We start from the raw sequence: 14,128 nt of genomic DNA on the forward strand, positions 1-14,128 counted from the left end.
AGTCGCCTAGCAAGGTGTCAAAAACTTGAGCAAAAAAAAAAGGAACAAAGTGATAAAGCAGTCCTCGACTTACAACAGCTTACAAAAGTTACAACAGCACTAAAAAGTGACTTATGACCATTTTTCACACTTATGACCGTTGCAGCATCCCCAGGGCCATGTGATTTACATTCAGATGCTTGGCAACTGATTCATATTTTTGATGGTCACAGTATCCCATGGTTATGTGATCACCTTTTACAACTTTTGACAAGCTAAGTCAATGGCTGGGGGGCACTTGTGGGGGTGGGTGGGATCCAGGGGTCTCCAGTGGAGAAGGGTGGGCACCAGGGCATGGTCCATCAGAGGAGCCTCACTGTCCCTCTTGGGCTGCCCGGGAGACTCCCAGATGGTGATGCAGGCTGCCCAGAGCCTTGGGCAGTGGAGGGCAAGCACCCAACCCAGCCCTTGAGCTCCTGGGGCACCAGGACCCTGCAGATCAACCCAGTTCAGCCCCACTTTCCTGAGGGGATGCTGGCTGCACGTACCTCCTCCTCAAGGCTGCTGCTACTGCTGTGCTCACTCTCTTTGGCCAGGTTGCTCATGGTTGGTGCAAGAGGGCAAAGTGCATGGGTCAGAGGGAGGCCCACTCCCTCTCCATGCGAGGAGACCTGGCTTTGTAACCAAAGCATCCTTCACAATAGGATGGGGGACCACCAGGGGCAAGGGGATGGTGAAAGGGCAGCAGGGCTGCTGGTGGCCAAGTGCTAAGGCAAGACTTCCCTCAGAGGCTCCCTTCCTCTCATTATAATCTCCTTCCTTCCTTCCTTCCTTCCTTCCTTCCTTCCTTCCTTCCTTCCTTCCTTCCTTCCTTCCTTCCTTCCTTCCTTCCTTCCACCCTCCCCTTCTTTTATTTTAAGCTGCCAGAGGCTCTGGGCAGAGGTGGCAACAGGCAGGCAGCGGTGGGTAGAGACTTTACATTTTGACCCCTCCCCCCTATTGTTGCCTTTGCATTGCTCTCTAGCTTCATGGGCCTTGCCCTTAAGTCATTGTTCATTATCCATATGCAGACAATGCAAACATCTTTTTTAAAAATGCCTGTTAGATGGCCTGAACAAAGGTCACCCATGTAAGGGATAGTTTTAATATCTAATATGATGTCTGAAGAGGGACGCAGTGGCTCAGTGGGTTAGGACGCTGAACTTGTCGATCAGAAGGTCGGCAGTTTAGTGGGTCGAATCCCGAGTGCCGTGTAACAGAGTGAGTGCCTGTTACTCATCCCAGCTTCTGCCAACTTAGCAGTTCGAAAGCACGTAAAAATGCAAGTAGAAAAATAGGGACCACTACAGTGGGAAGGTAACAGTGTTCTCTGTGCCTTTGGCATCTAGTCATACTGGCCACATGACCACGGAGACGTCTTTGGACAAGCGCTGCCTCTTCGGCTTTGAAACGGAGATGAGCATCGGCCCCTAGAGTTGGAAACGACTAGCACGCATGTGCGGGGGAACCTTTACCTTTACTTTTATGATGTCTGATGTAGGTCTATAAGCCACACAGAAGTAGTGTGATGTAGAAGTTAAGATGTTGGGCTAGAAATAGAGAGGCCCACATTTTAATCCACCCTCCAAGAGAGAAACTCATTGGTCACATTCTCTCAGCCCTCTCTGCTGTGAGGAAAATACTGTAGGAGGGAGTGCTATGTAATCCACCTTCAGCTCCTGAATGAAAGGCAAAAATATCAATCTAATTAATCAATGACATTTACAGGATTCTGTCATTTCCCACCCACCTGCAGACATTGCTGGCAATTTGTCTTATTACAAATTCTGCTTCTGTTTCTATGCAGAAAATGCAAAAACCTCCAAAGCTCCACCCAATTCATATATAAGCAAATCCAGATGACACTGTTGTTACTCACTGTCATATTTAGTACATCCAATTAAAGCTAAACATTATGACTTCCGGTGGCTCCGCGGCGACGGAGGGAGCCTTCCCGGGCTGCCCGCGGCTCAGCTGTTGTTTTTTCGCCCGAAACAGCGCCGATCAGCTGTTCGGGCGAATCCGAAGCCCCCTACTCGGGAGAAGAGGAGGGGGCGAGCTCCCAGGTAGGGGTAGAGTTCTCCAGGGCCGCCTGAGCTTATGGCTTGGGCGGCTGAAGGATTGAACTCCCCCGTAGCCTGGGCTGCTCCCAGCTGGCCGTCGCCTCTGCTCCTGACTTCTTGGAGCAGAGCCAGCCGTCTGCGACCACCCCTGCCTGAAGGAATGACTATGATTTAAAGGAGCAGGCAGAGCGATACAAGAGGAAATGGTAAAGAGGATTACTATGTTTTACTCTCCAGCTTGATGGACTTTTTTGGATTACAAATCTGAAGTGAAAGTGCGTCATATTTGGTAAAAGATGGCGGCTAAACCACCCCCTAAAACTCTTCGGAGTGCTGGAACTTCTCCCGTGCAACAATCATTATTGCAGGCGCTGCATCCTCCTGATGTATTGATATCAAAGGACTTACAAGATGCTCTTGAAAAACATACCCAGGTAATTTTGGAATCAATTAATATTAGATTTGCACAGATGGAGGAGAAATTGGAGAAATTGGAGGAGAGAATGGAGGAGAGGATGGAACAGAAGCTCAAAGCGATGAGGGTAGACATCTTGACTTCAGTGTGTAAAGTGGCTCGGTGTGTGGAAGAATTGGAGGAAAAGCTAGAAGACTTGACTCAAAAGAATGCTATATTAGAAGCAAAAGTATTGGAGAATGAAAATAAAATGGAAAAGGAACTGTGTCTTGCTCAATATTTCCAGATGCAGTTTGCCATTAGAATTAGAGGCTTAAAGGAGAATACTAAGGAAGATCTAAAGCAGCTGGTTTCTGAGGCTTTTGAAATAGTGTTGAAACAGCCAGCATCTGAAATAAAAGGAGGCATGGACAAAGTGTTTCGTGTGAATTCATGGATTGCCAGACAGAGGAAGTTGCCTAGAGATGTGGTGGTATATTTTGCAAAAAGGGAAACTAGAGATGAAGTTATACAAGCTGCTTATGATACTAAAGTTATGATTGCTAATCAAGAAGTTTTGGTCTTAAAAGAAATTCCTCCAAAGATTCTAAGGAGGAGGAAGGATTTTACATTTCTTGTGCAAGAGCTCAAGCAGCGAGATATAAGGTTCAGATGGGAGATCCCAGAGGGGTTGATGGTGACGCACGAAGGTAAAAAGTACCGTTTGGTTACTGTGATGCAAGCGCGTGATTTCTACAATAATGTTTTAAATGCAACGCCATTAACACTTTTGGAAGCTGGAAAGGGATCTGGAGAAGGAGTGCATCAAAAGGCCGAAGATGGTCAGATAGAAGACAACGGTGTTGGAGGAGATCAAGATACAACCTCGTCGGATGAATCTATAAAACAGAGGGTGACGCATGCTGCTGCAAAACGATCTAAGAAGAGAAAGTAGCAGGAATCGCAGAAGTTTTTGGAACTTTTACGATATAGTCAAGTAGTCAAGTAGGGGAGGGGGGAAAAGATTTGGGTGTAGACGCAATATATTTTTATATTTGGTGGTTTTGTGGAAAGGGTGAGCTTTTTTGGATTAAAGTTTGGGGGAATATACAGAAGATTCTCAAATGAAGGTTCAAGTTTTGTTTGCAATCTTTTTTCTTTTTTTTTTTTCTTTTTTGTTGTGTTTGGAATAATTATAGATGTGGTACTGGAAGAGGAACGGTCGATTACAGAAGAGTTGACTTTAAAGTTTTTTGATTTGGGATCCTTGGTTAATTTGGAAAATTATTTGTAAGAATGTTATATCATGGAATGGATAAAATGGATGGAGTTTATTTAGGATAAGTATAGGGTTGAGAAGGGTTTTTTTTTCTTTTTCCTTTTTTTTTGTCTTTAATATATGTTTAATACTATTAAGGTTTGTTCCATTCTATATAAGCTAGAGAGTGTCCTTTTCTTATTCTAGTTTTTTTTATATATATATTTAATATTGTTAAGGTTTGTTTTATCCTATATAAGCTAGAGAGTGATGGATTTTAGAATTTATAGTTGTTAGTATATGGTTGCTTAGGTTTGCTTTTTTATATATATATATACCTTGTATTCAGCTCTGGGAAGTAGGGGGGGGAGGGGGGGGAGGGAGGGGGGAGGAGGGAGGGGGGAGGAGGGGAGGTAGGGGGGGAGGAGGGAGGGGGAAGGGGGGTTTTTTAAAGGAAAATTGTATTTTAAAACTTTTCAATTAAAAAAAAAAAAGCTAAACATTATGATTTAGCTTAACACGCAAAGCATACTACGTATTAATTTCTATGTCCTGAAGCATTAATTAGAAGGAACATGCGTACAGTACAGTTACTAAGCAGCGGAGAAAGGTCTTTAGCCCTTCCCATTCCAGCATGGTCTAATATTTATTATTGTTGGCAGAACAATATTTTAAATATTTTCTGTATTGTAATTTGAATTATAAACCGGTTGCAGCAGAGAATAGTGTGAACCCTGTATGCTTTGCAAAAAATTAACAAATTTATGAACTAAAATAAATTTCATTAGATAAATGCAGTGACTCCATCCATGTATATAAAGAAGTGGTAAATTTGGCATTACAAGGGCAGATGACTCTGCAGAAACGAGGTATCTAGTTTCTTTCCAGCCCAAATCAAAATGCCCATATAGTGGGTTGTCTTCAGTGCTTAGAGGCAGCATATCCACAGAAGCCTCCAGTAGCCCAACAAAGCTGGGAAGATGTCAACTAAACCCTGGCAACAACCACATTGCAAGACAAAGCATGATAGACTGTGTCCATTGCCAAGTCATATCAGGAGAAAAGCGAAATAACCAGTGCTTTCTTTTTGTCATAGAACGCACCAGAACAGAGTTCCGGCACCTGAATATATAATTTTTTAAATAAAAGATTAACAAGATGTGAGTTCCAGCACCATTTTTCTTACAAAAAAGGGACTGGAAATAACTATTTTGAAACTGAAACATATGATTTTTTAACTTTATGCTACTTCAACTTAATGAAAACTATTGTTATGAGCTCCTGGCTACTTTCCTTCGTGACCAGAGGCAAGCTCGCCTGACCAATAACCAGCCAAGACACAGTGAAGGCCTTTTGTTTCGTTTATTGCAACAAGCAGGGAGAGAAGCTATTAAAACCTGGTTCTCTCCAAAGTTTCAACCCAAAATATTCCCATTTTTATAGATCCCTGGCCCCGGCCGCACATCCCTTCTCTTTCCCCATTGGCTGAGGTACTATGAGGTTACACTGTTTCCTACCACCTCCTACATATTTCCTGCTACATACTAAAATCATACATCCCATGTACCTTAAAATTAAGAGATAATTTATGCAAGGTGTGTCAGTTAATATTAATCAACTAATTGCACATGCTCAGTTGCCTGGGTTCTGGCCCCCTTTTTGTGACCTTTTAGAAAAAAATAGGTTCTTTCCTCTTTTGCTAGTTATCTTCTCTAACAGACGTTTTTATAGCTTGTCTTCTTCCTTTCCCACTCTTAGTAAAGGTAAAGGTAAAGGTTCCCCTGCACATGCGTGCTAGTCGTTTCCAACTCTAGGGGCCGGTGCTCATCTCCGTTTCATAGCCGAAGAGCCAGCGCTTGTCCGAGGACGTCTCCGTGGTCATGTGGCTGGCATGACTAGACACCAAAGGTGCACGGAACGCTGTTACCTTCCCACTGTAGTGGTCCCTATTTTTCTACTTGCATTTTTACGTGCTTTCGAACTTCTAGGTTGGCAGAAGCTGGGACAAGTAACAGGCGCTCAGTCTGTTACGTGCCTGTTACTCGTCCCAGCTTCTGCCAACCTAGCAGTTCGAAAGCACGTAAAAACTCTTAAGACCCAGCTAATTTTTGCCTACGTGTTTCACTTAACATCCTTCCTTTGTGCTCTCCTCTACTGGTTCTCATCTTCTCCATTCACCTAGTAAATTTCCACTGGAGCATATTCAGTTTTAAATTTCTCTTTCAATATTAAAATTTTTGAAGACCTTTCGTTTACTTCTATCACTATTATATAAAAACAATTACCAGAGCACAACTGTGGAAGAGTTTGAACGATGTGAAAATCAGTCTTATGTTGATAAAATGGATCTGAAAACAGTCAAAACAAACTAAATAACTCTTGATTAACTAGGTGCCTTCAAATTCTTGTTGGCCACAAACTACTAAACTTCCTTCCAGAATGTTCTATCCTCAGCCTGGCCCTTTAGATTCATCTGTTAATTTATTATTACTATAATTGAATCCGTCCTTACTTCATGTTCTCTCTACTTTTTCATCATTATCATTCCAGGATCTTTGTATAATGTGTCCAAACTATAGCTTGAGAATGGTTGTTTGTACCTTGAACAATACCCCTGATTTGTTGTGTGATTAATGTGTTCAACATTCAAAAGCTCTTGGGTATTTAAACTGTATACACAAGGGCTTGGGAGACAAAAACTCAAGTTCTTCATATATCCCACTAGCCAATAAAAACTCAATTTCAAAGATTAGCAATAAGAATTACTTTTTAAACGAACAGCCGCCTGCCAGACTTTTACCTAACTGTGGTTTAAAGAATGGAAGAATCAGTGTGAGGACATAGAAAAATCATATCATATCATATCATATCATATCAAATCATCATTTGCCCCCCTTTAATAACTACCAAGAGAAATTAAAATTAAAAGCCTCACCTAGGCATTTTAATAATTGCTAAGTGGGAAGAAGAAACGTAACAGTTAGCAAACCAGACTTCATCTAGGAATAAGCTCATTTGAACATAAGGGGAGTTCATTCAGTTCGAGCTGGCCTAGAATCCTAAAGGGTTGCATTAAACCAGTGTTTTTGAAACTCGGGAGCCAATAGCGTATTGACTTCAACTTCCAAAATGCTGACTGCAGAATTCTGGGAGTTGAAGTCTACGCAGCTTAAAAGTTCGAGAAAAACGCTGGATTAAACCCACGGCGTGCAGCCGACGTCACCCCGCCCTCCCCTTCAATGTCCCGGCGCGATTCTTCTGCGATTCGCTCTTCCTGCCGTCTTTCCCCGCCGTTCAGCCCTTGCAGCTGAGATAGTGACGCCACAGGCGGAGAGGTTACGTCTTGCCGGGTGCGTTTAAACCGCTTCCGCTTGAGCGGATAGCTCAAAACAGGGCTGCGTGTTTACGAGCGGCCAGATTTGGATGGTGCTTTGTTTCTGAGGTAATTCTTTTTCAGTTCCTCTGAAGATAAATTTGTTTTCCTCCCAGAGCAGGGGTAGGCAACCTCGGCTCTTTTATGACTCATGGACTTCAACTCCCAGAATACCTGAGTCAGCTATGTTGACTGAGGAATTCTGGGAGTTGAAGTCCATGAGTCATAAAAGAGCCGAGGTTGCCTACCCCAGTCCCAGAGGAAAAGGTACTTGAAATGATGCCTAATGCTCGGAAAGGAGTGCTCAGGTGGGAAAGAAATGATGCTTAATGCTCGGAAAGGAGTGTTCAGGTGGGAAAGATAAGAGACTTTTAAAGCTAATGGGAAAAAGTCTCTCTCTTCTATCCTGGGAAGCCAGGTCGCACCCTCTCCCACCTCCTCTAGGCTTACTAGTTCTCGGCTCTCATGCAACTAATTACAGGAGACATAACAAAAAGGCCAGGTGTTGTCTAATACGTACTCAAAATAGGCGACTGTTCCAGCTCGCATTTCTGTTTAGTAGTTAAGTCCTGCAGAATAAATTCTGCTTCAAAAGAAGCTTAGTTAAAAACTTCTTGTGAAAGGGATGTGCACCATCTCCAAGAGTATAGAGTCTTTCACGTGCAAGTTGCAAAATGTATGTATGCAACAAGGAGATGTATCTAGGAACGTTGCGGACTTGTGGTTTTATCTAGTTTAGAAACAATTGTGCAAGTTGGTAGCTTATGATTTAGACTCTTCATGAGATCAATTAACCAGAGGTTCCTACGTCAGTGCTATAATGGAAGACTCCAGAATTCAAGCAATATTGTAAAAGATGATTTTACACCAGTAAATGGAAATTGTTACCTTAACCTTGAAATATTCTTTCAAGCAGGCTAATCAGTTCTCAAAATGGGGACACCTATATTGAACAAATCTAGATCACTCCACACTCCTGAGAATTGTGAGAATTCTGTTCAAAGCAGCAGCTTAGGGAAACAGGTAATAAATATATCAGGAAATGTATTTTAATGTATGTTTGTATATTCAGATTATTAAAAAACAGCTCTTGATTACATTTACGTTAGCTAATGAGTACAACTCTACGAGAACGGTTGAAGAAAACAAGAAGATCCTTTCAATCAAATTTTATTGTCGCCAAACAACTTAAAATAGATGATGAAAACAATAGTAATCAGAAGGAGAAAACTTTATCAATGGAAGAACCATATTTTGTATCACATGCTGAGGATAAGTGCTTGGAAAAAGTTCCTGATGAAACTATGTGTTCGAAGAGTTCTGCAGAAGACAGATCACTATCTGAATACAATGGATATAATAAAGCTACGCACAATTCTTCAGAAATTAATTTGTTGGGGACAGACTGTAAACAATGGGATCTGTTGGAGGAAAAGATGACACTAATGAAGCAGCTTCAGGAAAAAGAAGACATTCTTCGAAGACTTAAATTAGTCAAACTATATAGAACAAAGGTAAGTAAAGTAAATATTAAGACTTCATGAACAGTTTTAAATAAGTTTAAATGTATTAGAAATAAATCATATAGATAAGGCTGTTTTTCAATACTTTTGTTATACTATTGCATTCCCAAATATTAACTGATCTTAGCACGTCATCAAGCCCAATTTATGTTCTCCTTGATTCTTGCATAATAGCTTTCCTCTATTCTAGGGATGAATAAGTTTAACTGTAATGGAAATTGGTCATTTCCTTAATAAGATACTATTTCTTGCCCATATGTAAAGTGTTGTCTATTTTTAATTTAAAGCTGAAAAAACATATTTTTATGCAATACCAATTCTATATAAACTATATTTGTACTCAATGTTATTCACTCATTGTCTTTTTGCATATATTAAAATTATGATTCCTTGCAGAATTGTTTAAACTGTGCCAATGTTTATGTACTTTGCTTGTTCTGGAAAGTAGGAAAGGGTGTTTTTTTCCCAAACGAATATATGTTAAAATTCTACTCCTAAGTAAGATAAATATATTCTACAAGTAACGATAAGTAAATTTATTGTCTCCAACATGTAAAGATTTTTTAAATAGTTTTTGTGTATGATACTTTATTCTTTCAAGTTGAAAGTTCACTACAAACATGGGGCAAGGGGAAAATCCTGATATTTATACTTCTAAATTCTGTGAATTTCTGTTCTCTATTGCAGAGGTCTCCAACTCCCAGGCCACAACTCACTACCAGGCTGTGGCCTATTTGAAATTGAACTGTATGAGTGGCTGGCTGGAGAGAGCATGTACATGCAACTGTGCGTGCACATGCGCCAGCCTGCTGTTCATGCAGCCCACTTCCCATGTCCCCCTCCAGCCAGGCTGCCAAGCCGCAAAGGTTGGGGGCCGCTGCTCTATTGGAATCTTTGTTTAGGTTATCCATTTCAGCTATATCACTGTATAAATATTGCTTTTTTTTTTCTATTTCCTTGCAGAATAACCCAGAAGAGTTACAATTTCTGATATCAAAATGGAGAAAGAGTTCCCAAGCAATGCTATATGAGCTGCAGACAGCCTTATCTACTGATAACAAGAAATTAAGTCTGACTCAACTGATTGACAGTTTTGGATTAGATGACAAACTTTTACATTATATCCGAACAGATGAAGATTTTACAGATCCATAAAAATTAGTATTTTATTTCACTCTTAAAAATTTATCAAAAGATGACTATTTTCAAAAATTGAATCTAAGTTCTGAACTGTATGATTAGATTATTATAAGAACCTGCTACCTCTTTTTGTTTCCTTTTTTACTCCAGCCTCTATTTAAATCCTGGCCTCCTTATTTAATACATTACATTCCATGATTCTGTTATGTCCCTTCTCATTTGTTCTTAATACAGTCTCTCTTCAAATTGCAATCATTCAGCCAATTTCTTTTGCAAAGTTGCTTTAGGATACTTTTCCATATACAAGGATATATTTCTATATTTCCTTTATGTATTCCACTACACATCTTTTGGTTTTGTAAAAGTGGAATATACCAGTTGTAATCTGTTACAATATAAACTGGTAAAATTTAAGTGCATTGTGAATATATTGAAGTGATCAAAATAAATTATGATACAATATTTATAAAACTATTTTAATGTAATAAAGAATTAAGTTGAAAGGGAAAGGAAGGGGAAAAACTACCTTGTCTAAGAGAGTTTATTGCTAAAATTGTTGCACATCAAAGAAAGCCGGGAATGTTCTCATTCTCAATCTTTCTACTTCAGCTTGAAGGACGGCCAACTCCTGGGCTTGTGCTTTTGCAAGATCTACCAGCTGCTGTCGTTGTACAATGTCCTCATAATGTTCCTTAGCAATGTTTTGGTTCAGTAGTTCTGAGTCTGGTTTTTAAACAAAAATATTCAGAATAAAATCAATGAACTAATTACCAGTCTTTCCCAATTTTTTTCAAATTTACTAGTAGGACTATGGTAACTATCATCTTCTTATGAGCTGTACATCATTATACGATTGATGAAACATTTACTTCATTTGCACCCCAAATACTTGTTTATTTTTATTTATTAGATTCATTTGCTGCCTATCAGTATTACTAAAAGGCTCACTGAGTGAAGTGATCCAGTTGCTAGTGGTAGGAGATCGGTGACCATCTCCTCAAAATAATTGAAAAATCTAAAATAACAAAATGGAATTAAAGACAATAAAAATGTCAGAATATATTGCAATGCTTAACAATGTTGTGGCAACTGGTAATTGACCTAGGAGATTTTACATACTTCGATAATATCCAGATTATTTTGGGGGGAAAAATGATTTTCATAAAGTGCATAATGTGAACTCAGTAGAAGAAGAAAATCCATTGCGATCTTTTTTGGCAGAAAAGTGATATCTGATCCTTGCATGTGACTTACCAGTAGCCTCATAAATATGCCGCCTTTCTGATACAATAACAAGCATTTCTTGTAATTTTTTGCTGAGCTTCTGGTTTGCTACCTCTTTTAAATGTATTTGTTTCTCTAATTCTTTCATTATTTTTTCTTTTTGTTCTATATTTTTCTTGTGAACCTGGTAATTGAAAACAAATTTATTAAAAAGGGATCTTTAGAATGCATTAAGTGAAAAGGTGCTAAAACAAATTTTATTTTTTCTGTGAAGGAGGGCAATGTTAGATTTTAATATGATTTAATTCAAAGTTTAAAAATGTAGCTGGTAACTCAAACTATTAATAGAAAGTGAGGGTCCCAAGGACTATAGAACAGACATGTCAAACTCCCGACGACGTGCTACATATCGAAGCTTCTTCCCCATGGCCAGCAATGGGGTGGCTGTGGTTTCGTCATGACGAATCTGGCCCAGAGGCCAGCAGTTTGACACCCCTGCTATAGAACATATTATTTTGGTATATTGTTTCCCCAAGTGAGAAGTTGAAATAATTATATTACTAAAACAGGAGCACTCAATCATATAAAAGATTTGGATCCAAAGCAGGCAAAGATGAGTCTTTTCTGTTTCTACTGGCTTCTCTTTGAAGAAACTGGCTTTTTTTCAGCTTCTATGGTAGCTGTACAAGCACAGGGCTTTTCAACCTTTTCACCCATTGTACCACTTTTAGGATATGGCAACATGCTAGTACCACCAGTCGCCTAGCAAGGTGTCAAAAACTTGACCAAAAAAAAAAGGAAAAAAGTGATGAAGTACAGGTAGTCCTCGACTTACAACAGTTTGCTTAGTGACTTTGAAGTTACAATGGCACTGGAAAAAGTGCCCCCAAGCCACAGCCGAGCAAGACGCCTGCCCGGCGGCACTCTTCCTCCTGTCCGAGGTTTTCATTGTTAGCATTTCTGTTGAGGATTGGCAGTGGGTGTGGGGGAGTGTTTGGTTTTTATTCCCTCCCCATCTGCTGGGTGGTTGCAGCAGGTTTTGGTTACTTCACATGACCCTGGGACACTGACTGTCATAAATATGAATCAGTTGCCAAACATCTGAATGTTAATCACAAGACCCTGAAGATGCTGCAACATTCCAGATGATCTGCACTTCTGGGCTCAGCAGAAGCGCCAGGATCAGCGTCCAGCTCCAGCTGGAGCCTGGTGCTGATCCTGGCGCTTCCACTGAGTCCTGACAGCCCTGCAGCTCCAGCCGTCTCTCGCTCAGGATTTTGCGGTGCTGCCACCAGTTCAGCTCATTCCCCTCCCCCGCTACCACTTTTCTAGGATGGTCGCAAACCACCTGCCAGGTGCCAATGTACCACAGGTTGAAAAGCCCTATACAAGCAGACATACAGAAGCTTCATCAATAGATAAATGATGTTTTCAAATTATATATATTATTTACTTAAAATATTTTAAATAATTCAAGTTGCTAGTGATCTTTTTATCATTTGATAAGCTTTCAACCAAAGTTGCTTGCAAACAGCTTTTTCTTCAATCTGTTCTATCCCCTTTCCAAAATGGTCTTATTTTTTGTCTATAAAAATGTGATTCACTGTGGAAATATTTCAGAATTGTAGCAATATTTTTCCATTTATGTTTTAGACTTCATATAAGTTCAACAATGCAAGACAAGCACTAAATTGAGGAGAACTGAGTTAAGTTCTATAGTACACTCTTAAATTCTTTGAGGAAAAGTGATACTAAGATAATAATAAGCAAATGAAACGAACTGGTGTAAACTATTCTTCAATTTTGTCTCTTTAACATTATAAATAAAGATAACTAATAGCTAGAAGGAGGTTAACTGATGCTGTAGTGTATTCAGAATGAGGGAAATAAATCAGTTCATTTATGACAACTGAAGGAAGGAGAGGAGTGCATATTGAAATAAATCCTACTGACTGAGGTAACTTCTAAAATAATCTCATCTAGTAGTTGGGTGAAGGTCATTTGTGTGCAAATAAGTTTGAAAATAAAATTCTTTTAATAAGTTAATCCTTTTCATGTAGCAAACTTTGTATACAATGAAAAAAGGTCAGTCTAGAACAGGTAGGCAACCGTGTCTCTTTTATGACTTGTGGACTTCAACTCCCAGAATTCCTGAGTCAGCATGGCTGGTTTTGGAATTCTGGGTATTGAAGTCCACAAGTCATAAAAGAGCCAAGGTTGCCTACCCTGGTCTAGAAAAAGACAGTTTTTTGGGTGACAAATTAGGACTAGTTTGAAGGTTACAGATGTGGTGAAAAGCAAAAGTAGAGGTGATTGGAAGTATTTAGAAGAACTCAAAATTGTACCTTTAGCAGGTACAAATATGAGGGCATCTGTAAGTCTAAACTAAGATAAATATGTTGAGTAGGTTGTATGTTCCATATTTCTTCATTAAAATTTATTCCATAAAAAAACCTTACCTTGTCTAGAAAGTTAAATGTTCCTTCCATTATTGATACTTCATGATTCATCCGCTTATCATAGTTTAAGACTGATAAGAACTATGAAAAACAAAAGATTAAGCTAATATAGCTGATGCTTCCAATGTTAAATCCTAGATTTGCAATATTAACAAAGCAAAAGTAATCTTCCAAAGGAAGATTGTTCTGCTTTCCAGCAACAAATCTTAAGTAAATTCACATTTACCTCCAAAGTGCTTTTATTGAGCTAGCACAGACTATAATATCCTGTCTCAGGTATAGTGCATATGCAGTTGTGCTTAAGATTGTGAACCCTGTTGAATGTTAAAATATTTTTGCAGAAATATGACCTTAAATTTGATCTGCTCTCCATGTAAGTCCTAAAATAGATAAAACCTAATTTACTGAATAAGTAAAAAAACATACTTTTTCACTTTACGGAATAAAGTGATCCTAAACTACATATTCGGGTTTTTCCCCGCGTAGAACTAAAGGTGTAGGGGCGACGTTTCGACGGAATCCCATCCGTCATCAGCAGGCTGGTGGCTTTAGCTTCCTTCTTCTGGGAGAAGCATGTGGCTGTTTGTTCCTCTTTTTTAAACTGCCAGAGGGGGGGTGTTCTGTGGGTGGAGGTGTGCTCTGATTGGGTGGGGGACCAAGTGTGTTCTGATTGGGT

At 39.6% G+C, this 14,128-nt stretch overlaps 3 protein-coding genes across 5 annotated transcripts in view; 2 read left to right on the forward strand and 1 right to left on the reverse strand.

The window, feature by feature from the left end:
• Nucleotides 1-2,119: 2,119 nt before the first annotated feature.
• Nucleotides 2,120-4,103, forward strand: LOC310641336 (uncharacterized protein). The gene is made up of 2 exons (XM_083364305.1): nucleotides 2,120-3,570; nucleotides 3,606-4,103. The coding sequence occupies exon 1, from the start codon at nucleotides 2,378-2,380 to the stop codon at nucleotides 3,428-3,430; it is 1,053 nt and encodes a 350-aa protein (XP_083220431.1). The 5' UTR covers nucleotides 2,120-2,377; the 3' UTR covers nucleotides 3,431-3,570; nucleotides 3,606-4,103.
• Nucleotides 4,104-6,945: 2,842 nt separating this feature from the next.
• SFR1 (SWI5 dependent homologous recombination repair protein 1) lies at nucleotides 6,946-10,315 on the forward strand. 3 transcript variants are annotated; one of them, XM_083363827.1, is made up of 4 exons: nucleotides 6,946-7,175; nucleotides 8,023-8,129; nucleotides 8,216-8,620; nucleotides 9,593-10,315. In XM_083363827.1, exons 2-4 carry the CDS (start codon nucleotides 8,040-8,042, stop codon nucleotides 9,782-9,784), a joined length of 687 nt encoding a protein of 228 aa, XP_083219953.1. In that variant the 5' UTR covers nucleotides 6,946-7,175; nucleotides 8,023-8,039; the 3' UTR covers nucleotides 9,785-10,315. The 3 variants fall into 3 exon arrangements, with proteins under 3 accessions (XP_083219953.1, XP_083219955.1, XP_083219954.1); XM_083363829.1 differs by having other exon boundaries at nucleotides 7,079-7,175; nucleotides 8,194-8,620; XM_083363828.1 differs by having other exon boundaries at nucleotides 7,143-7,175; nucleotides 8,020-8,620.
• Nucleotides 8,275-14,128, reverse strand: part of CFAP43 (cilia and flagella associated protein 43) — a gene marked incomplete at its 5' end in the record, with an annotated part of 63,916 nt that continues 58,062 nt past the window's right edge. Inside the window, 4 exon segments of the mRNA XM_083363294.1 lie at nucleotides 8,275-8,527; nucleotides 10,296-10,492; nucleotides 11,024-11,177; nucleotides 13,453-13,533. Of these exon segments, the coding sequence (XP_083219420.1) occupies nucleotides 10,317-10,492; nucleotides 11,024-11,177; nucleotides 13,453-13,533 (411 nt within the window). The 3' untranslated portion in view covers nucleotides 8,275-8,527; nucleotides 10,296-10,316.

Source organism: Vipera ursinii, assembly GCF_947247035.1.
Source record: "Vipera ursinii genome assembly, chromosome: 5".
Lineage (NCBI taxonomy): Eukaryota > Metazoa > Chordata > Lepidosauria > Squamata > Viperidae > Vipera > Vipera ursinii.

What these genes read in the sequence shown, in the direction of transcription:
- LOC310641336 (XM_083364305.1), top strand. Translation starts at nt 2,378, where the DNA reads ATGGCGGCTAAACCACCCCCTAAAACTCTTCGGAGTGCTGGAACTTCT.
- SFR1 (XM_083363827.1), top strand. Translation starts at nt 8,040, where the DNA reads ATGGGGACACCTATATTGAACAAATCTAGATCACTCCACACTCCTGAG. An exon ending in GCAGCAGCTTAGGGAAACAG is followed by an intron (nt 8,130 to 8,215) that starts GTAATAAATATA and finishes CATTTACGTTAG; the next exon opens with CTAATGAGTACAACTCTACG. An exon ending in TCAAACTATATAGAACAAAG is followed by an intron (nt 8,621 to 9,592) that starts GTAAGTAAAGTA and finishes ATTTCCTTGCAG; the next exon opens with AATAACCCAGAAGAGTTACA.